A 25,369-nucleotide genomic window follows, 5' to 3' on the forward strand; every position below is an offset into this window, starting at 1 on the left:
AATAAAAACCCAGACAGAAAACAGACATCCTTGGTGAGCCTTGTTTTGCCCAAAAGTAGTCACAAAAACTGAATTTCAAATTCAAATTTAATTTTTCACAGTCATACACTGTATGATATGCAGTGAAATGCCTTTTTTTTAAACTCCACATGTGTTCATTCATAGTTTTGATGCCCTCAGTGAGAATCTACCAAAGTAAATGGTCACAAAGATAAAGAATGGGAAGGTGCGTCCAAACCTTTGACCTGTACTGAATGTGATCAATTGCAAAAAAAATTGTCATCTTTTCTAAATGTGTGTCCTACCAATGTTCACTACTCTCCAAAAACAGTGAAGCCTGACCACTATGTATTTTACTCACTCGCTCACCATCCATAAGTGCTAAGTGGTCTTATCCCCATCACTAACCAAAGCTCTACAGTAAGTGGTATGTTTGAATTGCAAAGCAAGAATTTCTAGTTTCCCTTTCTGTAAAGATGCAGTGACGGCCGAAAGATTAGGGAAAACAGTTCAAAACGTGGCGAGAGGAATATGAAAACATTTGTTTAGCCAAATGACAGCTGAGATGTACAAATCGGTTCTGTCAGGACAAAGCTCTCATTAACACCACGGGACGCTCAGTAGACATGGCTGTCCTTCATCTACTTATTCTCTCAGGTGTGTGTTTGCATCTCTATCCTAATACTTGAACAAAAATGTTAATATTGTGGAAAGAGTTAAAGGTAAATGTCTTATATACTATATATTGATCAGTCATTACAAAATAAATGGTGACGTGAATACCCTTGATTGAATGAAAATGGTACAGTGTAGTGATTTGAGCGACTTTGACAAGAACCGATGGCTAGAGGACTGGCCCATCTGTGCCAAAAAGCGCCAACAAGGGGCACATTACGTTCAGAATTGAACCACGGAGCAGAGCATTCCCTGATGGCAGTGCCATCGGCAGGATTATGCATCCCGCCACACTGCAGAAATGGTTCAAGAGTTCAAGGAACAAGGTGCTGACTTCCTCAGATTTCAACCGAGCGTCTGTGGAATGTGCCAGAAATACGAGTCCGATGCATGGAGGCACCACCTGTAAGGATCTGCTACTGATTGGTGCCGCATAGCACATTATACCTTCAGTGGACTCTAGTGAAGTCCAGGTCAGCGGAAAGACAGGGAACTTCCCATTATTACCCTGTCGATTTGAATGTTATGGCTGATCAAGAGTATTCGTAGAAATATTTTTTTTTTATTATCTTGCTTAATGCTGATGGCTAATGACAAAAATATTCTCAATGTCCAGTTTTTTTAAAGATTTTTTTTGACCTTGTTGTAACGGTCACATCCTGCTGCACCATGGTGATGCTCTTGCTTCTCGATGGCAGGTCTTGGTGGCAACGGCTGGGTACTTGCTGTGCAGTACCTTCTGGTGAACGAAGTGAAGAGCTGGCCCGACGCACAGCAGCACTGCAGAGACATGGGTGCAGACATGGCCGTCGTCAGGGACGCGGGGGACATGGACAGACTCGCCGGTAGCCTGGGCGCCCAGATCACCAGCAACGTCTGGATCGGGCTGAAGAAGGGGACGGGTCTGCACTGGCAGTGGTCTTACTGGGAGAGCTCTGAGCCGGTCACGTACTTTGTCTGGCACTATGGCTCGCCTGTTGCCACGGGGGACTGCGTAACCATGAGCGTCGAAGGGCCGTGGGTTAACGATGACTGTGCCCAAGCGCAGTACTTTGTGTGCCACAACAGTGAGTGACCCCGCAGCCCAATGGTTCCCGACCAGGGGGTCCGCACAATTTAATCTGCACTGATGTTACCAAAATTAGATTTGGAAACATTTTTTTCACATTTTAAAGTGAAGTGATTGTCATTGTGATACACAGCAGCACAGCACACGGTGCACACAGTGAAATGTGTCCTCTGTATTTAACCATCACCCTTGGTGAGCAGTGGGCAGCCATGACAGGCGCCCGGGGAGCAGTGTGTGGGGACGGTGCTTTGCTCAGTGGCACCTCAGTGGCACCTTGGTGGATCGGGATTCGAACCGGCAACCTTCTGACTACGGGGCCACTTCCTCAACCGCTAGGCCCAACAACACACCCAATAGGATAATCAAGATTATAGCGATTATTTGATGGTTTAGCATGAATTTAGTTCCACCTGTGAACATTCATCCTTGAATTCTGTTACAGTGCGGATCTTCAGTGAAAGGGTTTACGTCCCTGTATTGACCGCAGTGCCGTGGAGGCAGGCTCAGGAGTACTGCCGGAGCAACTACACCGACCTGGCCACCATTCCCGACTCAGCGGCGTATGATCTGATATACAGCCTCACGCCGGCAGATCCGTTCTGGATCGGCCTGTTTAGGGACCCCTGGGAGTGGGAGAACGGAGACCAGTCGTCTTTCAGGCAGTGGGCTGACGGGCAGCCCGGCAACGTTTCGAACGAGGGCTGCGCTGGCGTGGACGGGAGCGGCCTGTGGCGTGCTTTGAGCTGTGCGTTAAATCTACCCTTCGTTTGTCAGATAGGTGGGGAACGCATCAGCAGCATTGTCACCCAATATCCATAATTCTTAATATGCCCCCTGTCAGCAGGCTTAGTAACTCAGTGTTCCTCTTTAGAAAAAAGCCTCTCTGTTCTGCAAGTGACTTTTTCCTTCAACGCAAGCGTGGACCCAAATGACCCAGAGATAAAAACAGCCATCCTCAACCAGGTCAGATCCCATCTGCACCATCATATGAACAGTGTACTTGTGACGCATGTGTGCATGTTTTTCTATGAATGGATGAATTGCTTTGGTTGTAGGTCAGGGCCAAGCTGACAGCAAGTGGGCTGTCTGGCAGCGTGCAGATGCAGTTGGAAATGAAGCCTGGTGGTTAAACCTTCCGCACCAGCTACTGAGGCTAATTTCAATGCTAAAACAACCATGTTTCTGGTTTGTATTTTAATTGTACAGATCGTTATATATGCACACATAGACATACATTGTTGCTTGGGATGCACTTAGTCTATTTCTATCTGTAGGGTTGTGTTTGTTTAGTGGGCTTGACGGAACATATAGTATGCGGGTATGGTTTCCTTCATTTATTTGCTTGACAGGCATATATGGCATATGACAGCTATTAAAATTTGGTAATCAATAATTGAATCAGTTGTAGATAATGTAATTGATAACGTATGTATTTTCTCATTGCTCGGCACCACAACATGGATAAATATATCCACTAAACACCAGCCCCATTTGCAAGTTCACTAACGCTCATAAAGTACCTGGTAGGATGGGTAAAAACTGGGATCTGGAGAACCACACACAGTCCACATACAGCTGGGGTCAGACCAGGGCTGGGGGAAAGCCTACAGCTGGTGGATGGGGCATACATTCACATTTGGGGGTAGGGTGATCTACAACCATTGTAGATATGGTCAACTGGTAATGTCGGATCGGCCACGTCACAGTTTGTATGTGTTTTCCTGTTGATGCCCTGATGCCCACCCTGTATGGGTGGTTCCTACCTGCTGCAGACTCTGCTGAAGACTCTTACTTTCAAAAGCCTGATCTGGTTATATGGATTAAGTCCAATTAACCACAGTTTGTTGGGGTGCATTGAGCCTCCGTAATGTTCTGGGTCTCCTGGGTTGTATGTTAATATAACCAGCATGAAGTTCCCCATGCACCAACACTGCCGATGTGACAGCAGAGGGCGCCAGAGAGCCGCAGTGCAGATTATCAACTCTTCCAGGGAACCTTTGCAGAACTGCAAGTCAAAAAAATTGATCTGTGGTCATTCTAACCTGTTTATTTATGCTTATTAATTTCTGTTGTTTTAAGATCATGCTGTGTTAATAATGGCTCAATAAACTATTTGAATGTGCATTTTAATCTGTCCATGACACCTTGGCTCCATGGTGATGAACAGCCCAGATTTGGACTGCCTTGAGTGTGTGGTTTGCAAAGCCAGGTGACATTATATGAAGGATGACGTACAAGCCTTCATCTTTCATTTCTGAAGTGTCAATTAAAAGATTTAATCTGTGATGGATAGAGGGTATGGAGGTATGTTTCAGAGAGGCATATCTATGAGGTAGACAGAGCTGGGTATTGTCAGCATAATAGTGGCATAATAGACCATGTGATTGGATAGTCAGAGCCGAGAAGGTGGTGTATACATCAAAGAGAAGTGTTCCCAGCACTTAGCCTTGTGGAACTCAAGTGCAGTGATGTTGAAGGTGGGCCCAATAAACCTTTTCCTGCCACAATTTGTCAACCAATGTCATGTATGCTTTAACAATTCCATGGATTCATTTGTAGGACCCAAACACCCATGTGTGTTTGGAGCATTGCTTCTGAGCAATAGAGCCTATTCTGTGTCATCAGCAGCAGGGACTGCGCACTACGGGGCAAACTAAAATTCACCTGCATAGTGGAAGTAAACCAGAAAACCTGGCTGAAATCCACGCCAACTGAAATTTACTGTGCTTATGTCTGGATGAATTGGCTTAGTGTTTATAATTTACTTAATGTTTTTATGTGTGTCCTACCAATACTTACTAGAACACAAAAAATTTACACTTGGACAATATTTACTATACAATGTCAAACAAATATATTGAAAGCTTTGGAATCACATTTACATTTATGATTTATGGCATTTATCAGACTCCCACAGCGTATTTCAAAGTAGTGACAGGGACAGTCCCCCTGGGGACGCAATGGTTGTAAACAGGGTTTGAGTCCCTACTGCCACCCTTCAAAAGTTACGCTACAAGTCCTTGGGCTGGATTTAGACGCAACGTATGTGCTGTTGTCCCCACGACTGACGAAAACGCGAATACATGCAATGTTTGAATTGCAAAGCAACAGTTTTTAGTTTCCATCTTTGTAAAGACGCAGTGACGGCTGAAGGTTATGGAAAACAGTTCAGAAAAGAGCGAGAGAATTATGAAAGCATTTGTTTGTACCCAAATGGCAGCCGAGAAACACATATCAGCTCAGACAGGACGAAGCTCCCATTAACATCACGGAACGTACAGCAGACATGGGTGTCCTTCATCTTCTTATTCTCTCAGGTGTGTGTTTCGTGCATCTAAGGTTGATAGCTCGTAAGTCCAGGATCTCACATTATTACAATATGACCTATGATCAACTCTAAATTCAGATGCACTAGTTCCTTCTGATGTTCAGTTCCTGGTCAAGCTCTTGTTCTTTGACGGCAGGTCTTGGTGGCAGCTCCTGGACACTTGCTCCGCAGTACATCTTCGTGTACCAATGGACAACCTGGGCCTACGCACAGCAGTACTGCAGCGACATGGGCGCAGATATGGTCATCGTCCGGAACGTGGACGAAATGAACCAACTCAGAAACGTGATGGGCGCCCAGGACAACAGCAACTATTGGCTCGGACTGAAGCAGGGGACGAAACTGCAGTGGCAGTGGTCCTTCTGGAACAGCTCAGGGCCTCCCTCCTACACGAACTGGAAAACTGGCTGGCCTGGTAGCTTTGGGGACTGTGTGGCCATGAGCTCCCAGGGGCCGTGGATTAATGAAGACTGCGCCCAAGCTACGAACTTTGTGTGCCACAACGGTGAGTAATGTTTGCACCATAATTCAACCATAATTCAGTGGGGCAGACGTTCTGTTAACGGTCACCCCTGTGTTGTGTTGCAGTGCGGAATTTAAGCCAGAACGTGTACGTGCCCGTGTTCACCCCGATGCCGTGGTCACAGGCTCGGCAATACTGCAGGAGCAACTACACCGACCTGGCCACCATCCCCAGCTCGACGGCACAGCAAGAAATGTTCAGTCTCACACCTGCCATGGCGTACTGGATCGGCCTGTTTAGGGACGCCTGGGAGTGGGCCAACGGGGACCAGTCCACCTTCAGACAGTGGGCCACCGTGCCACCCAGCAACGTTTCGGTTGAGGCCTGCGCTGCGGTGGACATGAACGGACTGTGGCACAGCCTGAGCTGCTCATCCTATCTCCCCTTCATTTGTCAGATGGGTGAGTATACGCCTCTCCAGTCGCACCAGACATGGTGGACGATTTCACTGCTGTGTCTAACTGTGTCTTCCTCCTCAGGAAAGGAGGAAAAGTCTTCTGTCATGCATGTAAGGGTGTCCTTCATCGGAAAGATGGACCCCAACGTCATACAAACAGCCATCCTGAACCAGGTCAGTTCCTGGAAGGTTTACCTTTGGTTAAATTACCCCAAGGGCATTTACTGTAGCATTGTTACAGTAAATATACCCAAATGCATGGTCATTGTTCACTGTTGTTGGAAGATTCCACAGATTATCAATTTATTCCAGATTTTATTACCACATAATGTTGCTGAACTCAGACCTGACCGACTGATACAACCCCAGATCATCCCAGTACAGCCTAGTAGGGACTATGCACGATGGTCGCATCACTACAGGCGCTTCATTTTGCAACAGAGCAAATCTGGACTCAGATCACGTGGCCATTCTTGAAGGCTTCCTGGCAAACTGAAGATCTGTGTCAGCAACACATGCCATTCCTAATTCCACGACTTGTTGTACCCAGCTGTGAGTTCAACTGTTGACCAGGTTTTCCAGATTCCATCGGAGCAGCTCCTCACCCAATTTTAGCTGTTACAGTTGGTTTTATTTGCTTGATCATTTTCCGGAATGAAAAGAGCTTTACTCGTTCCGTTAGGACTAAATAGCCGACTGCAACATACAAATGGCTGCAGTAATTAACCAATGAGAAGCTCTAGCCTGTTTGCTCAATTAAGGATTTTTGCGTTTGTTGTTCGTAATTTCAACGGCTTTTGTCTGTTTTAGATCAGAGCCAAACTGACAGCCAACGGGATGGCAAACACCACTATTTTGCAATGGAACATGAAGCCAGGTGGAGGGGCCTTCGGCACCAGCAATTAAGGCAAATTTGATGTTGTAAATACCATAAAGATCATTATAATCACGTATGGAAATACGCTACCAATCAAATGTTTGGACGGCCTTGCTCATTAATTGGTCTTTATAGGAAATTATAGGACAAAACTGAAGGCACAGGACAATGAAAAAACACGTGTGAGGTTATAATTATGAAGAAAAGTTGAAGATTTGTCTCTCCTGCTGTGATGGCAGCATTTCACTCTTGTCTTCTTGCCACCACCTTAAGGTGGACATCAGGGATGGTTTTCAACAGTCATTAAGGTTTAACACTTTCTTAGAATTCACTCATGTTAATGAGCATCTCATCAAGTGGCTTTTGATGATGCCACTGCAGCACAAAGCAGTCATGAAGGTAAAAAGATTCAGAAACAGATTCAGCGAAAATACTTAATTTTCTCCTTCAACAAAAAATGCTAAATATGTTTCTTGCATTGGATTCTTCAAAATGGCTTAATCTTAATCTCCATAACCACCATAGAGCAGGTGCATCCTAACTTATGACTGGTATTGTATACTGTTGCCATTATTTCTCACTTTAGTAACACAAGTTATGGGCAAGAGTCTAAATGGTGGCATTATTTATTCGATATGAATCATTTACACGACTTGTATACACATTTCTGGTTCGTCACAATCAAATTAAAAGTACAGTACAGTAACATTATAGTTTTTAGATATTCCATTATGAAAGAGTAACTAGAAGACATCCGATGTTAATAAATTAGTATTTAAAATTAGAAACTCGATCTTTTAAATGTAAACAGAGCCCTGGCTTCACAGCACCACAACAAAGTTCAAATTCCTGAAGGTTCTGCACTGGGAGAAGTTCAGGTCTCAGGACTCCATCCACAGGCAGGTGGGCTCAGGCCAGGGCTGGCGGTGGGCCCGCAGCGGGTGGACGGAGTCCAGGTCCAGCGTGGGAGCGATGGGGTGCGGGGAGGATAGGGACAGGCGCGCCGCCAGCAGCCCCATCCGCACGCACGTGTGTGTGTCGCAACCGCGCAGGATCCCCACCATCATCCCTCCAGCCAGGCTACGGCAGAGGGGTGGGGGTTACTGGATGGAAGATCTAACACGCTGCGGCGCGCGACTGGCCGTAATGTACCTGTCACCAGCTCCGGACACGTTCACAGTTTCATCTCCGGTCACCGCTACAGCCGGGTAGTGGACGGCGCACAAACGCCCTTTCTAGAGCAACAACAGGCATGAAACTTGCATGCATTTCCTTTTTTTTTTCTTGATAAATACACCTGAAGACACAAGTCCTGGCCTATTTTTGCGTGGACTTTGCATGTTCTTTTCTAGACAGGCCAGGTGCAGATACGGCAAATTGCCACTGGCAAACTGGCCGTGTGAAATTTGTGATGCTAAGGTGTGTGTGGTGTGTGTGTGTGTGTGTGTGCTGTCGAGCCGAGCCTCCTCACATTTTTTGGTCTCTTGGGCTGTAGATTAACAGAGGGGGCCTTGTGTTCCCCGCAAACGAGCACGCCCATGGAGCCCAGTGTGACAATTACACACTGGATGTGCTCCAGCAGGGGGCGTGAGAGAGCTGCAGCGCAGTTTATCTGCTCGTCCGGGGAGATCGGAAGCACTGAGTGAGAGGGGGGGGGGAGAAAAAGGAAAAAGATCTACTGTTAACGTTTGCATTCAAGTAACATTTTTTGATTGTATAATCTGCTGACTTAAAAAATGCTTCATAGTAAATATATCCTTCACTTCTAGACCTACTGTCACATCTAGGATTTCGTCTGCAGCTATCCATAGTTGTAGGATCTACATGTAACTTTCCCCCCCCAAAAAAACTGCAGTATCTCAGACTTCATCTCTGTTTCAGCCGTACAGCTGCGAGCAGCACAAGCCTCAAACCTGCAGGCGTAGGCAGGCCCAGAGCGCGGTTCATGGTGCACAGCTCGGTGAGGTTGGGGGAGGTGTAGGTCAGGGCCTTCCAGCTCTGAGACAGGAAAGGCTTGCAGGCCTTATCAGCATCGGTGGGCTCAAACCACACTGTAGTGCACATGTTCACACGCACGCACACGCGCACACACGCACGCAGACACGCACACACACACACACACACACACACACACACACACACGCTGAAAACGCTCAATTCCCACGACGGATCATGAAAAATAAAAACCAGCTGGAGTTTACCTGGGACTGCGAACTTCTCAGCCACAAAGCAAATGTAGTCTATGGTGGAGACGGGCACGTTGCCGTCCACGCACACAAGAGATGCTGCTGCCAGCTGATCCTCATACTGGGACACCTACAATTAACACCTATTAATCACAAGCTACAAACAGTATTTCATAATCAGGGTTGTAATGTTATACCTAATATGTTATAAAGAATACCTGCACTTCCTGCTGCACCGCGGCTGCATTTACATTTACAGCATTTACCAGACTCCTTTATCCAGAGCGACTTACAATCAGTAGTTACAGGGACAGTCCCCCCTGGAGACACTCAGGGTTAAGTGTCTTGCTCAGGGACACAATGGTAGTAAGTGGGGTTTAACCCTGGGTCTTCTGGTTCATAGGCGAGTGTGTTATCCACTAGGCTACTACCTCTCCTGCAGTGATGGTAGATTACAGTTTTGCTGGTTTTAATCCTCATGCATTTATATATTTTTTTTACATTGTTACATCCCTAGATGACAATACTAATGCACTAATAATATTGCGTAGTTTGTGCACCTTGTCCTTGGCTCTTGCCTGCAGTCACTCGCACATTGCCTTCTTCAATAAGTTCCGAGGACTCTCCGTGCTCTGCGGCACCTACTCACACACTCCGCCTTGATCTGCTGGTGGATGTCCATGTCCCCCAGTCCCAAGCTGAGCTCCCCTTTCTCAGTGATGACAGCGCAGTAGGTAGCAGTCCGCTGCTCCTTCAGCCTCGCTATTGCACTGGTGTTCTGCAGCCGGCAAATGAAATAAAACAAGGTCAAATTGGATATCTTGCTCTAATTTTTATTATATACTAAAACCCCCCCCATATATTAAATTATTGTAGATACAAAAATGATATAAAAAAGCACACGTACCATATGTTTACAGGAGGTCAGCACATTTTCACCGTGGGCGTCTAATCCTATAGCTGAGATGAAGAGTGGGGTCTGGTCAAGTCGACTGAGGCAGTCTGTCAGCATGACAGAACACAGTGACTGAAAACCCATCGCCTCCAGGCCGATGTCCAAACTCGTAATTTATACAGACCAGCTATGTTTCTGCCGACGCCTCCAAACGACTGACCGACACTTCCACAGTTAGTCTGACCAAGCTGCAAATGAATAAATAAAGCAATAAATACAGAAATAAATAATTGTGAGTTTTTATCTAATAAACAAAATGGACAAATGGACAAAGTAACTTTAGTGTAGTACAGTGCACACACCACCGCATGGCAGAATGTAGTGCAATTTCAGTAAAAATACGGTAAAAATATCAGGGTGGGGGGCATATGCACATGTGCTTCGTAAAGTGTTTTATCGTAACCACACGTGAAACAGGGCAGAAAAGACAACATTTTGAGATGAGATCGTGTTTTGTTTTGAAGCGTGCGTCGCCGTACCAGAAGCTTTTCGGTTTTTGCCTTCGCGATGAAGTCCACATTTACCCCGCCAACAACTACCTAATGATATGGAAGGTAGGCACCTTGTCACACAGTGCATTTATGGTACCGTGGTACTTTTTTTTTTTTAAATGAAAACATCCTGCTGACTTACAGCGTTTGACTGGTGCTTTGTTGGACTCTCGCCTTCAGGGTTTGTGCGGCGGGGGCGGGCGTGCTTCTTCTGCGAAAGCGCAGACAGAGCGCACGCCACCTGGCTACCTACCTTAGCGTTGTTGCGGATCAGAGCGATGTCTTTACGGTTATATGTAGTGAGGAAGCATCAGTGGAGATTCTGCATGGCGTCATGATGGGTCTAAGGTCCAACGCCCGATGGCGTTGACCCATCTCTGTTACAAAATTAACACTCCGCTGCAATGGATACTGGCTTGGAGGGATTTTCCTTCCGTTATTTCACTGACTCTTTGCAAAATGAAGGGCGTCACGTCTCGTCCGATGATGCCGTTCGAGCTGGGAAGCGATGCACAAGAAATCAGATAAGCGAGGCTTAAGCGTTTCTCGAGACTCACACCAGCCACAGCAGGAATGTCCCTGCATTCACATGAGGTCATGGGTTAAAACCAGCTGAGATGGAGGGTCACCTGGCCTCTCTCACTGCTCTCTGTATCGCCTCCTCGATCTGCAGCCCGCCAGCAGAATGCCCGTCCGGGATGGGCACGGCCAAAAGCACCCCGCTCCGTAAGCCCAGGGAGAGAGTGGACGCTGGTCGGGAAAGAAAGAAAGAAAGAAGGAAGAAGTTCTGAGGAATGCAGCAGGAAACCGCTACATGCAACAACAGACCATAATCAATATCATCAGCTTTCCTGGGCAGATATAGACCGGAGCACTGCTTTTATCAAACGGTAACGTAAAGCAAGATTTCGCAACCTGCTGATACACGTGTGATAATGCATTTTTAAGTAAAGATAAACTGGGCTGAAGAAAGATTACTAGTCCAAATCAACACTCTTAAGCTACTCTTGATCTATTATCTTCTTAAAGTGCCATTATCCTGCTAAAAGCGGGCAGAGTGTTTAAATACATGTAAAGGTGACAGCCCCATGAATGCAGGATGCAAGGTTTCCCAGCAGAACATCATCCAAAGCGCCACATCAGGTCATTTTCATCTAATAAAATATATATAATAATATATTAAAACAAAGAGACATCTAATAATCCAGAAAATCCCATTTTATGATTTTAGATAATTATTTTGCACAGTTTTTTTTATTCATTCTGGCTCCCAGAGACCTATTCATGTTTCCTTAAGACTCCTTACTGTCCGCTCTACTATGGGCAAGACTAAAGAGCAGTCTAAGGACACTAGGACAAACAGCTTGGTGAGAAGCAACAACTGTTGGTGCAACTATGACGATGATGACTGTCAATCTGCCTCAACCTCGTGGCTTGTCAATGAGTTGGAGGAAGCAGAAGGCTACACTCTCAAAAACACCGTCCCAACCATGTAGCAAGGGTCTGGAAGCATCATGCTGTGGGGCTGCTTCTCTGCCAAGGGGACAGGACGACTGCCTATTAAGGTGAAGATGGATGGTGCCAAGTATCGTAAGATTTTGGCCAACAGCCATGGAGGCTCATGGCTGGGTCTTCCAGAGTGACAATGACCCGAAACAGCCAGGACAACTAAGGAGTGGCTCGGTAAAAAGGTTCTGGAGTGACCTAGCCAGTCTCGGAGAATGGGGAAATTAAATTTACCCACTGCCAGGTGACATAATAGCAAGACAATCTTTGTTGAGACACTGTGGCTGATCGAGTGAATTCAAATAGACATGTGTCTTTAACTGTCCTTAACCGCAAGGTATTTTAACATGAAACACATCTCAACACAACTCCTCGGAACTGTGGCACAAGAGAGAAAAGTGAGAGGTGGGGTGGTCATGGTCTAGCGGGTAAAACCCTCGCCTATGATCGGAGTCTCTCTTCCCTCCATAACGGACATTTACCAGACACGCTGCATACGGAAAGCCACCAGTATTGCGAAGGATTCTGCACACCCCTCGCATGCACTCTTCACCCTCCAACCACCCGGAAAAAAGGCACTGACTATGCAACAGCTTCTTTCCACAGGCCATCAGACACCTGAACATGCAGGGACTTTTTAGTCTGGACTGACACACACACACACACACACACACACACACACACACAAAACCACTGAGTAATATTATCCATCTGTAGTATCATCTGTTAATACACTGTTCCATTTTGCACAGCAGTATTTGTTGTCTACATGTCTTTTGTTAAATGTTCATCTTGCACTGCCTGTGTCCCCTGTTTGCACCTTGTGTGGCCCAGTTTGTCTGTGTTGCATATGTGCACTTTATGGCCGGAGAAACGTTATGTGCCATCTAACATGTATATCGCTGAAATGACAATAAAGCTCAACTTCAAGTTCGGTGAATGAAAGCACCGTTGTTGGCACCTTCAGCGACACTTACAGCAAGCTTCAGTCTTAAGAGGTCCCCTATAATGAAAATTTCTCTTTGTGAATCAGAAGACCAAAAAGACCCAGGTTCAAACCCCACTTACTACCATTGTGTCCCTGAGCAAGACACTTAACCCTGAGTGTCCCCAGTGGGGGACTGTCCCTGTAACTACTGATTAGAGGTCGCTCTGGATAAGGGCATCTGATAAATGCCATAAATGTAAGGAAACTTGCCAACAAGCTCTGCGGCCTCTTCTGGACTGCAGACATTGTAAGGAGAGGCATATCCGCTTTCAGGTGAAAAGAACGCTGGGAACTTTTTAGACCTTCCATAGGTAGCAACACACACTCCTTGCGTTTCCTGCCAAAATATGACAAGAATCTCATCTTCACACAGTTAAGTAAGACGCTCAAATAATGAATGAATAATTGACTATACATGAAGATACAGAAGATAACGGAAGTTGGACATTTGTTTGATTGATCATAAGTAATAATTAAGTCTGTTAAAATGAATGTTTTGTTGACTGTACATGTTGTGTCAATGCTTGATGGTGGGCGTGTCTGCCGTGTCAACGTAGCCGCTTAATCTGCATAAACCTGACTGATTGGCAAAATTGCATAAATGAATCTGATTGGCGCTTGACATTTTCAACGTTTCTCAACCTTCTCTTCACTGTGAGCAATGTGATGCGATGGACCCACAAGTCAGTTCGGTGAATGGAAAGCACCGCTGTTTGCACCTTCAGTGACTCTTACAGCAAGCTTCAGTCTTAAAGGTCCCCTATAATGAAAACTTCTCTTTGTGAGATTATTGAACATTAATACGAGTTCCCCTAGTCTATCTATGGTCCCAAAGTGGCTAGAAATGGCGATAGGTGTAAAGAGTGTTTTGGCCATTCTTCTTTGCCGTTCAGAGGGCGGTCAGATCTGGAATTTGTCCCCTTATGATGTCATAAGGGGAAAGGTTACCTCCCGTTTATCATGCTTTGCCCACCCAGAGAATTTCCCACCGCTCCCGCTGTCGTGGCTTCCAAACGTGCGACGCATTGCAGTTGCTTGGTGACTGGTTGTAAAAATTAATTTTTGTAGTTCAGACACGCGAGACTCCGAAGAACCAGCGGATTCATTTGATTTTTTCTGGAAAAACGCAAACACGACTTGTGGTTGGTGAATGGTGTTGATGACGCAAATGCCCCCTCAACTTCTATAGGCCGCTCTCCTCCGCGTCCCGCCTCTCTCCTCCTCATTAGCATTTAAAGCTACAGACACCGAAGCGGTGCGTCCTGGGAAATCTCATCGTGGGACTGGATCAAAGTGGCTGTAATTGTGCACCAAGGCTGAATTTTGGAAAGAGACTTCAGATACAGTATTAGGGGACCTTTAAGAATTAATCGCTTTGCAAAGTAAAATGAAGTGATCCAAGTGAAGTGTCATTATGATACACTGCAGCACAGCACATGGTGCAGAATTACAAACGAAATGTGTCCTCTGCATTTAACCATCACCCTTGGTGAGTCATGACAGGCATCCAGGGAGCAGTGTTTTAATTGACAGCCCCAGTAATAATAAGAGATTTCAGATGAATATGGCTTAAAACTCATGAACATCAACATTTAACAAGAAATACTTCCCATCATATGATGGTTCACCTTTTTGAATAAAATTTTGCTAATAGTTTTTTTAAGACGCATTGCCATATTTCAACAGATATTATTAATGACCGCTGGCTGTATGTAAAAATACTGGGAAGTCACATTTTATTCTCCTAAACGTCCAACACACAGAAACACAGGAAGGGCTTCTGAAAACGTCGATAAGCCATCGTTCCACCGGCATACCAAGAACTCCAAAGTGCGTCCAATGTCCAAGATCGACTTCACCCCAGCGGAGACAACAGCTATAGGCGTACGGCCCAGTTCGGTGAGATCAGCGCTGATATCTAATGCTGCGTGGAGGGAGATTCCACATCAGTTACTCCACGCTTCCGCGTTATCAATATACAAAATGATCCAAAACGTGCAAACAATACGACTTACTGTTCTCACCGTCTCGATGTACTCCTCCAATCCCCCCAGTCACAAACACAGGAATTCCTGCCCCGTGGGCGGCAATCATGGTCCCAGACACCGTGGTGCCTCCAGAAAGACCCTGGAGATGCGGCACGTGAGCTCTACGGTCGCGTTCGCTTCGCGCAGTTCACACACAACCGGACGACGGCGGCGGTGGCACCTTGCTCACGACATAAGGCAGGTCCCTCCGGGACACTTTGAGAGCCGTCCTGCAGCGGGCCAGGAAGTCCAGCTCCTCTCCAGTCAGGCCAACGTGAAGCCGCCCCTGGAGGACGCCGACGGTGGCGGGAACGGCGCCGTGCGCCCGAACGATGCTCTCCACCTCTTTAGCTGTGCTGAGGCGCAATTATTTTACACGCTCACTGCATGTACGCCGCTCAGGAACAGGAGACAAAGGGAGTTTTTACTTGGACTCACTTCAGGTTGTGAGGATAGGGCATGCCGTGGGTGACGATGGTGCTCTCCAGGGCCACCACGGGCCTGCGGTCGGCCAGGGCCTGCGAGACAGCCGGGTGTACTGACATCAGGCCATCTTTGGAGAGAGCAGAGAATAAAGGGGCTTCAGAAGACCCATCCCATCAACTTCCGGGCCCCTGCGCTATTAAACAGTACCATGCAAGCCAGCTCGGCGGGGAGATGCGGGGATGCAGCGTCTCAGATGCGCGGCCGGTCTCCTCAGCATCTTCAGAGAAGAAGGAACACAGAGCGTTTCACCTTCTCAAATTCAAGCCGCTGAAGCTTGAAGCTCCTGAAAAAAAAAAACCCAAAAAACCACTGCAGTGTGTGATTAAACCGGAGCACACAAGCATCAAGAGCAAAACCAGTTCAAGTCGTTCCAAAAAGTTTTACACCTAAAAATTAAATATTATAATACACATATTAAATATTATAGTAACAGTACAGGCCAAAAGTTTGGACACTGTCACGATCCGGTCCGAAAGGGGGGTTACTCCGGTCCGGGTCAGGATCAGGATCCGGACCGGAGTTTCATTGTTGTCCTGTGTAATGTTCCCTAATCGTTTTCACCTGTGTTAATTGTATAAAGCTGCCCTGTTCGTTTCTGTCCGCTGTCAGGTCTTTGACGTTATGTTCCGTGTTCACCAGTGTCTTCGTCTCGGATGTCTCCCCCTGTCCTGTGATTCACCATTAAACCCCTGTTCCGTGATGTCAGGTGAAAGCGTCCTTCATTCCTCGTCATTCCTCGTCACTCTTCGTCCTCCTCTCCGTTCACCCGCCGCGTCATGCCCGCATGGACGTGACAGAAAGACCTGACCCACATTTGGACGCCACCTGACGCAGCCCTGCTGAGATCGGAGGAGCCGCGACTCGCCGGGAGGACGCCGCCAGCTTCCTTGTCCCTGGCCTTCCATGGCTTCATTCAGCAGGGTCCCGACCCCTGCCTCTCAGTCCCGTGTCTGGCGGCGTTGAAGGTGAGGAGCGGCCATTCAGCGGGGCGAGCCGGAGACTGACAGGGAGCGGCGGACGCATGCGGACGGCGGACGAGGTGCCGGTACCACACTGGCCCGAAGCCGTCTGCGCTGGACATCCGCCGCTCGTCCATCTGGAATACCGGACCATTCGTTCATTCAGTCATTTATCATTCTGCTCTGTTCATCTCATCTTTTCCGGTTTTCGAATCGATTCCATTCGATTCCTCCTGTCCACTCGGACCATTTAAGACTGTGTTTGGACTATCCTTCCTCCTTCATGGACTGCTTCGTCTGGCCCGCCAGGCGTCGTGCCATAGGAGGGGGGATTCTGTCACGATCCGGTCCGAAAGGGGGGTTACTCCGGTCCGGGTCAGGATCAGGATCCGGACCGGAGTTTAATTGTTGTCCTGCGTAATGTTCCCTAATCGTTTTCGCCTGTGTTTAATTGTATAAAGCTGCCCTGTTCGTTTCTGTCCGCTGTCAGGTCTTTGAAGTTATGTTCCGTGTTCACCAGTGTCTTCGTCTCGGATGTCTCCCCCTGTCCTGTGATTCACCATTAAACCCCTGTTCCGTGATGTCAGGTGAAAGCGTCCTTCATTCCTCGTCATTCCTCGTCACTCTTCGTCCTCCTCTCCGTTCACCCGCCGCGTCATGCCCGCATGGACGTGACAGACACACCTTCTCATTCAACATGTTTTCACTTATTTCACCTTTTTTTGTTAAGTACATAACTCCACATGTGTTCATTCACAGTTTTGATGCCTTCAGTGAGAATGTACTAATGTAAATGTTCATGAAAATAAAGAAAACTTTTGGACTGTACTGTATATCATACGTAAATATCCTGCTGAATGTTGTCCCGTTAAGGAAACGTAACTAAACGTCGATCAAGTAGTCACAACAAACCAAGTTTTAACCAAAAGATTTAGCATAAAAAGAAGCTCGGCGTGCAGTGTTGTTCGTACCTTTGTCGTGCGGGGAGGAAGTGAACTTTGACCGCCGGGCTTGCAGAGCGAGTCTCTGGTCCGGCTCCCTTCCCGACACCCAAATGCACGATTTTCCAGCCCAGGACTCCAAATGTGCCCGACTGTGGGGAATCCGACCCCCGACCCTCGACCTGGCCAGTTTAAATCAACGGCAGCAAAACGCTCGACGACGTTTTAATGCTTTTGACCACAAAACGACAGTGACGGAAGATGTGTGGAACCTTGAAGGGCACGACTGATATTCCCTGATCCAAGAGGACGCTGAGATCTTCCCAAGTGGTTGTGCGCATGCGCAACGCACATACAAAATTGATGCATCAACAAGTCAGAACCCACTTCTTAATTCTTTTAAAAATTATTTTTTATCAAAAACCCTAAAGTATAGCTTCTACACTAGCCCTACCAACTGCACAATTTTGAAAAAAAAAAAAATTAAAACACAATGAAAAATTGTGGACCAGAAAAACAAAAACAGGATCTACAGAGGACCTTTTCAGGACCAGAAAACCATAAATATGATGTACAAAGGATTTCTCAGCACCAGAAAACCATAAATATGATCTACAGAGGATCTTCTCAGGACCAGAAAACCATAATTATGACGTACAAAGGAGTTCTCAGCAATAGAAAACCATAAATATGATCTACAGAGGATCTTTTCATCCTTTATTGTCACTATAGATGTATAGCTAAATTGATGCATCAACAAGTCATAACCCACTTCTTAAAAAAATGTTTTTTTTATTATTATCCAAAACGTTCCTAAAGTATAACTTCTACACTAACCCTATTAACTGCACAATAAAAAAAACACAAAGAAAATGAGACTGTGTCTAAGTGAATTTTAAATATATAAGAATATAATTTAGCTTAATTACATATTTACATATCTACATGTCATTAACACGAATGCCTCCTGAACTGCATTAGGATGCTGCAGTTTTACATGTCCAGTCCTGATCAGACGTCAGACGCATGAAGGTGCAGACTGTGAAAGCCGCCTGTGGGAGACCATGGTCTTCTGGCTCTCCAGAATCTGGGAATTAGTGGTTTTCCCAGGTCATGTTCACTGATTTGTCACTAGTTGGGAATCCAACCCCCGACCCTCGACCTGGCCAGTTTAAATCAACGGCAGCAAAATGCTCGACGACGTTTTAATGCTTTGGACCACAAAACGACAGTGACGGAAGATGTGTGGAACCTTGAAGGGCACGACTGATGTTCCCTGATCCAAGAGGATGCTGAGATCTTCCCAAGTGGTTGTGCGCATGCGCAACGCACATACAAAAATTGATGCATCAACAAGTCAGAACCCACTTCTTAATTTTTAAAAAAAATATTTTTATCCAAAACCTTCCTAAAGTATAGCTTCTACACTAGCCCTACCAACTGCACAATTTAAAAAAAAAAAAAAAAATAATAAAATTAAAAATGAGGGTCTATAGAGAACCTTTCCAGGACCAGAAAAACAAAAACAGGATCTACAGAGGACCTTTTCAGGACCAGAAAACCATAAATATGATGTAGAAACGATTTCTCAGCACCAGAAAAATCATAAATAGGACCTACAGAGGACCTTTTCAGGACCAGAAAACCATAAATATGATGTACAAAGGATTTCTCAGCACCAGAAAACCATAAATATGATCTACAGAGGATCTTCTCAGGACCAGAAAACCATAAATATGACGTACAAAGGATTTCTCAGCAATAGAAAACCATAAATATGATCTACAGAGGATCTTTTCATCCTTTATTGTCACTATAGATGTATAGCTAAATTGATGCATCAACAAGTCATAACCCACTTCTTAAAAAAATGTTTTTTTATTATTATCCAAAACGTTCCAAAAGTATAACTTCTACACTAACCCTATTAACTGCACAATAAAAAAAACACAAAGAAAATGAGACTGTGTCTAAGTGAATTTTAAATATATAAGAATATAATTTAGCTTAATTACATATTCACATATCTACATGTCATTAATACGAATGCCTCCTGAACTGCATTAGGATGCTGCAGTTGTACGTGTCCAGTCCTGATCAGACGTCAGACGCATGAAGGTGCAGACTGTGAAAGCCGCCTGTGGGAGACCATGGTCTTCTGGCTCTCCAGAATCTGGGAATTAGTGGTTTTCCCAGGTCATGTTCACTGATTTGTCACTAGTAATCGTAAATTTTTTTTGTAATGGACGGACCTCAGTAGTCCCGTGGTGGCATGTTGTTTGGTCGTGTTTTAGAGTCGACAGGCCCTCGAATTTCTTCTCCACGTGAGGGACACTGTAGGACCCACGGCGCTCTTCCGGAACAGCAGCGTTCATGCTGACATTATTGCCGCTGTGGCACTTGAGGTGATGGCGACACACAGAGGGGGCGAAAGGGTTCAACTTGGCTGCCTCTTCGTCATCTTCACTTTCCATGATCTCCATTTCAAACCAGTTTGGGTGGCTGAGTTGGTAAGCCTGAAACGCCTCCACGGCGTCCCTCAGAGCTTTCCCCGAGGGACACTGGAAGTAGTCGTCCTCCGCGATGCCAAGGACGCGCTTCACCCTGCCAGGCTGGTACTGTTCCTGGTCCAGGAGCCTGAAGAAGAGCTCCTCAACGTGCTTCATCAGCTTGTACTTCACGGTGATGTGGAACGGCGAGGGGATGTCCGCCTCACAGCTCACGTCTTCAAAATACGCCACCAAGTACTTCTGAAAGGACGACAGGCGCACAAACTCGGGGACGATGAGGGACAGGGCAGGGGAGAGCATGTCGCCGAGGGGCGAGTGCACATCCTCCCTTAACGTAACCCGCGGCCCGCCGCACATGGCCTTCCACTTCACCCCCACGCCACGCGAGCACAAGATGAGGATCTTGTCGAAGGAGCCGCGTACCCTCTCCCGCTGCATCTCCAGCCACTGCACGCGTCCCACCGCGCCGAGCTCCGCCGAGTCCAGCAGGTCCAGCGTCACCTCGGTGGCACACTTGGCCCTCAGGAAGGCGCTCAGCTTGAGTACAATCTCCTTGTACAAGGCATGGTCCAGCGAGTAGAGGATGAGCACTCTACTGGGACCGCTCATCTTCACGGGACCTGACTGACCGGGGCTGGGATTCGCAGAGGCCCCGGGGGACGTGGCTGGAGGCGCATTGTGGCACCAAAAACAATGAAGTATAATCAGTTTTACAGTTCTCCTCTGGTATATCTCAGCACATATGTTCTAATTCTACCAACCTTTTTGCGGATGTCTTTGCTGAGAGACCACGAAACAGACAACAAGCCCGGCACTTAGAATGAAGAATCCCAGCGTGAGCGGCAACATCCAGGCAAATCCGACAGGGGGAGGTACGCCTACGAACCCCAAAAAATGACATCAGACAGCTTTATGGTCTTTAACCTTAATGAAAACTGAATAGAGGGCTGAGAGGCACAGCAAGAAGAAAGTGACTTTTTCTGTAGCACAGCAACCGAGTAACAGAGTGTGGGCCCCGCCCCGCCCCGCCCCGCACCTGGACTACCTGCACCAGTGGTCCTCGTTGGTCTGTCTGTCGCTGTGTGTGTGCGTGGAGTGAGAGTGAAGTGTGGGCGTGTACTGTGTGTGGGTGCTGGTTCTGGTCAGAGTCGGGTGAGCTGCGTGTGTGACACGACACGGTGGGTTTTCACACAGTTTGCTGCTTCAGCGGTTTTAGATTCTGTCGATTCGGGCGTATTGAAATATAATTACAAGCATTTTATAAGTTTCAGTGGCTTTTACTGACAATCACATCATGTTTATGCAAAGAGTCAATATTTGCAGTGTCCTGACTGATGAAAAGTGAAGTGATTGTCACTGTGAAACACTGCAGCACAGCATACGGTGACAAAACAAAATGTGTCCTCTGCATTTAACCCATCACCCTGAGTGAGCAGTGGGCAGCCATGACAGGTGCCCGGGGAGCAGTGTGTGGGGACGGTGCTTTGCTCAGTGGCACCTCAGTGGCACCTTGGCAGATCGGGATTCAAACCGGCAACCTTCTGATTACGGGGCCGCTTCCTTAACCGCTAGGCCACCACTGCCCTGATGAAGACCCATTCCTTCTTAATCAGTGCTCGCCTCTTGAGGATTGACAACAAGTTCTTAATTGGTTTTCTGGCTATTGAACTATCAAAACAGGGCTTCATCAGAGAAAATGACTTAACCCCAGTCCTCAGCAGTCCAATCCTTGTACGTTTTGCAGAATATCAGTCTGTCCTTGATGTTTTTCTTGGAGAGAAGTGGCTTCTTTGCTGCCCTTCTTGACACCAGGCCACCCTACAAAAGTCTTTGCCTCACGATACGTGCAGATTTACATTTACATTTACAGCATTTATCAGACGCCCTTATTCAGAGCAACTTACAATCAGTAGTTACAGGGACAGTCCCCCCTGTATAGACTCAGGGTTAAGTGTCTTGCTCAGGAACACAATGGTAGTAAGTGGGGTTTGAACCTGGGTCTTCTGGTTCATAGGCGAGTGTGTCACCCACTATGCTACTACCACCCTCACACCTGCCTGCTGCCGTTCCTGAGCAAGCTCTGCACTGGTGGCACCCCGATCCTGCAGCTGAATCATCTTAAGCAGACGGTCCTGGCACTTGCTGGACTCTCTTGGGATCCCTTCACAACACTTGAACCTCTTCTAGAATTTTTTGATGATAAACGGTTGATTTTAGTCGGCTATTTTAACTCAGCATGACAGAATGATCTCCATCCTTGTGCTCCTCAACACTCTCACTTGTGTTAACGAGAAGATCAGTGAAATGATCTCAGCAGGTCCTATTGTGGCAGGGCTGAAATGCAGTGGAAATGTTTTCATGGCAAAGAGGGACTCTGCAACTCATCTGATCACTTCATAACATTTTGGAGTGTATGCACATTTCCGTAATAAAAATGGAAGCAGCAAACTTTGTGAAAACCAGAATTTGTGTCATTCTCAAAACTCTTTTGCCATGACTACACAAATCCGATCATACATTATTAAGTATATTATAAAGGCCGGATTATATTTTCTTTTACTGTACTTACGGTCACATACATTTACTTTTTCCCAGTGATCCAAGCAGTCTGTCGCACAGAGTTGGGAAAGTGGCTGAATCTTTTAGAAACAAGAAAACACCAGTGAGACCATTTTCTGAAAACATTTAACTCACCATAGTCATTGAACTCACCATAATGGAAACTCTGCAATGACTCGAGGAGTATAGGTCGATATGGAACGTGTCGTTCAGCACCGTCCGGTTCTCCTGTAGCAAGTGGGAAAAAATTGACCCAGATATTTACTGAGATCAATAATTGATCATTTATTCTGCCAAGAGAATATCCGTGTTTAACCTTCCAGAGTGTGTGGGAATGGTGGGAATTTGTGCTGTTAATGGCGAGCTTGTACTCCTCCGAGAACGACCAGGGTCGAAAGCTGATCAGGAGCTGGTTCCTGCCTGTGTTTTCTACTGACCACGTCAGGTGAGGTTTCCAGAGGCTTCCTGAGGCCAGAAGAGAATGAATGAATGAATGAGCGAATGAACACATGAATGTACCGTTCAACATATCGTCAACCAGAGCTGGTGACTGACCTCGTTCGACACACACTTTACAGTTCTGCATCCTGGGACTCCTGCAGTCTGCGTCACAGTCATCGTTTTAGAATTAAGAAAGCCGCTTTGTAATATGAGTTTTGTTGAAGAACTCACCTGGAACTGAGATTGTTTTCTTGACTCCTTCTTGACTGTTAGGTTTGGGTAAATTGTTGAGTAAAACTACATAGTTGTGCGCTGGGTTCACTGACACAGCCTTTATTGAAAAAGACCACTGGGACAGGCGAAAAAAAAGACACAGTGTCTCTTTAATATCATGATGGAGGAGACAGCACATTTGTATATTTTCTAAAACATGATTTCTTACTGGTTTCATATCTGGAGAGAAAGTCGACAAGCGGTTGTGAAAAAGGTAGCGAATGCATAGGCTCTGATTGGTGAACTCTTCCCAAATCTGAACCTCAGTTCCCAGTAAGATGAGTAAACCGGCTGAGAAATACACACACGTTTCATTAAACTACTTGTACACAGAGAAGAAAGGTTTCCATATTTTGTTCCCACCGTCAGACTGTGGCCTCCAGCAGAGGAGCAGCACCGGCACCAGGTCCCCCCTCTGGTTCTTCTCCGTGCCCCAGTCTTCGTCCTGGTCGCAGGGCTGGAAGAACGGGTGGCTTGGGGTCTCCATTCGTGACTTCACCCAGCCGGCATCTGTGCAGCTGTCTAACACAGCAAATAGGAAATTACTTCATAGCAGCAACTAAACCTCATTTACCAATAAAATGTCAATTCATTCCATTCAGACACTTACTTATCTTAACACTGCAATTTAGACCCTGTTCAAAAATGAAAAAATATGTTATTACTACATGCACTGCAGGTTATATTGTCACATGAATAAAATAAAAAGATTGTAAATTAAACTAAAAACAAAAGTGAAACTAAGACCAGCACACTGGCCAGTTTAATCAGGATATGAACGTATAAAATTATAATAATACCCATATACATACATAAAGAAACACAAAGCAGAGAAGATCGTGTGCATACCGCAGTATATCAAAAGTATATCATTTGATGACATCCTTAAACGTTAAAGATATATTTCAGTTCCAGAAAACCATAAACAGGATCTACAGAGGATCTTTTCAGGACCAGCAAACCACAAATATGATGTTCAAAGGATTTTTCAGCACCAGAAAACCATAAATAGGACCTACAGAGGATCTTTTCAGGACCAGAAAAACAAAAACAGGATCTGCAGAGGATCTTTTCAAAACCAGCAAACCATAAAAAGGATAAACAGAGGACATTTTCAGGACCAGAAAACCATAAATATGATGTACAAAGGATTTCTTAGCACCAGCAAACCATAAATAGGATCTACAGAGGACCTTTTCAGGACCAGAAAACTATAAACATGATCTACAGAGGATATTTTCATCCTTTATTGTCACTATAGATGTGTAGCTAGATAACGTTTGGAGCAAACCAGCAGATGCACATTTAAACTAAAGTCTGACAAAGATGAATAAAAATTGAATAAAGATACAGGTCTGGAATATTTACACTATTTATAGTAAGCAGTGAGTTGAAGTGCAGGTGAGATGAAGACAGTCCAGCATATAGAGGTGTAATATTGCACAGCAGTTATTGCACTTCAGACGGATTGACTGTAAAAAGCTCCCAGACCTGCTGTGAACAGTCCAGCGGCGGCTCCTGCAGCAGCAGTAGAGGATTCACCATGGTAACGGCCGGTGACAGCAGCAGGAGAGTAAAAAGCGGCGGGTGCATTTCAGAAAAGGGCTTCAACCCTCACGCAAACCGAAGTGAAGTTCACTGTGAAAACGCAACTGCGCCTTTCACACTGCAGGCCTTCCTCATGCCGATAACAGCGAAATTATCACACGATCTGAGGAAGTGCCTGCGCAGAGCAACTACTTTTAATAACAGGATGTGGATGATGATGGACCGTATGAAAAAACCATTGATTCGCAAATTAAAAGAAGGGTTAATTGTCTCCCAGGTCCCAAGCTTCCATCGGTCTTGATGGTTTTCACGTAGTTTTCACATGGTTTATCCTGGTTTGTTAAATTGAAATAAGATAATTTCATGTTTATGTTATTATTACATCCTTGCATTGTAGTAGTAGTACAAACCGGATTCCAAAAAAGTTGGGACTTAAATTAAAACTGAACTGTGAATTAAAACTGAATGCAATGATGTGGAGATGGCAAATATCAATATTTTATTTGTAATAGAACGTAGATGACAGATCAAATGTTTAATCCGAGTAAATGTATAATTTTAAAGGAAAAATATGTTGATTCAAAGTGTCACGGTGTCAACAAATCCCTCAAAATGTTGGGACAAGTAGCA

The 25,369-nt window shown here is 45.8% G+C and overlaps 3 protein-coding genes across 5 annotated transcripts; 1 reads left to right on the top strand and 2 right to left on the bottom strand.

Annotated features, from left to right (window-relative positions):
- Positions 1-512: 512 nt before the first annotated feature.
- LOC114767186 (macrophage mannose receptor 1-like) lies at positions 513-7,092 on the top strand. Its single transcript, XM_028958765.1, has 9 exons — positions 513-657; positions 1,374-1,742; positions 2,187-2,489; positions 2,589-2,707; positions 2,800-2,866; positions 5,209-5,577; positions 5,661-5,996; positions 6,075-6,166; positions 6,803-7,092. Exons 1-9 carry the CDS (start codon positions 627-629, stop codon positions 6,896-6,898), a joined length of 1,782 nt encoding a protein of 593 aa, XP_028814598.1. The 5' UTR covers positions 513-626; the 3' UTR covers positions 6,899-7,092.
- A 401-nt stretch (positions 7,093-7,493) lies between these two features.
- Positions 7,494-17,722, bottom strand: LOC114767075 (pseudouridine-metabolizing bifunctional protein C1861.05). Of its 3 annotated transcripts, none has more exons than XM_028958593.1 (19): positions 17,439-17,722; positions 15,656-15,791; positions 15,461-15,575; positions 15,204-15,378; positions 15,011-15,122; positions 14,813-14,919; positions 13,206-13,332; positions 11,131-11,251; positions 10,914-10,999; positions 10,644-10,783; positions 10,490-10,549; positions 10,135-10,198; positions 9,963-10,057; positions 9,705-9,833; positions 9,071-9,185; positions 8,783-8,920; positions 8,341-8,507; positions 8,022-8,104; positions 7,494-7,949 (listed from the first exon to the last, which is right to left on the bottom strand). In XM_028958593.1, the coding sequence occupies exons 2-19, from the start codon at positions 15,723-15,725 to the stop codon at positions 7,751-7,753; spliced, it is 2,103 nt and encodes a 700-aa protein (XP_028814426.1). In that variant the 5' UTR covers positions 15,726-15,791; positions 17,439-17,722; the 3' UTR covers positions 7,494-7,750. The 3 variants fall into 3 exon arrangements, with proteins under 3 accessions (XP_028814426.1, XP_028814428.1, XP_028814427.1); XM_028958594.1 differs by having other exon boundaries at positions 7,820-7,949; positions 8,022-8,100; XM_028958595.1 differs by lacking the exons at positions 15,656-15,791; positions 17,439-17,722 and having other exon boundaries at positions 15,204-15,373; positions 15,461-15,506.
- A 1,740-nt stretch (positions 17,723-19,462) lies between these two features.
- LOC114767203 (interleukin-17 receptor A) lies at positions 19,463-24,837 on the bottom strand. Its single transcript, XM_028958785.1, has 11 exons — positions 24,683-24,837; positions 23,802-23,826; positions 23,555-23,713; positions 23,361-23,482; positions 23,150-23,267; positions 23,033-23,080; positions 22,794-22,942; positions 22,631-22,705; positions 22,488-22,557; positions 20,680-20,796; positions 19,463-20,583 (listed from the first exon to the last, which is right to left on the bottom strand). The coding sequence occupies exons 1-11, from the start codon at positions 24,782-24,784 to the stop codon at positions 19,589-19,591; spliced, it is 1,980 nt and encodes a 659-aa protein (XP_028814618.1). The 5' UTR covers positions 24,785-24,837; the 3' UTR covers positions 19,463-19,588.
- Between the last annotated feature and the right edge of the window lie 532 nt (positions 24,838-25,369).

The sequence above is a fragment of the Denticeps clupeoides genome, chromosome 17, assembly GCF_900700375.1.
Source record: "Denticeps clupeoides chromosome 17, fDenClu1.1, whole genome shotgun sequence".
Classification (NCBI taxonomy): domain Eukaryota; kingdom Metazoa; phylum Chordata; class Actinopteri; order Clupeiformes; family Denticipitidae; genus Denticeps; species Denticeps clupeoides.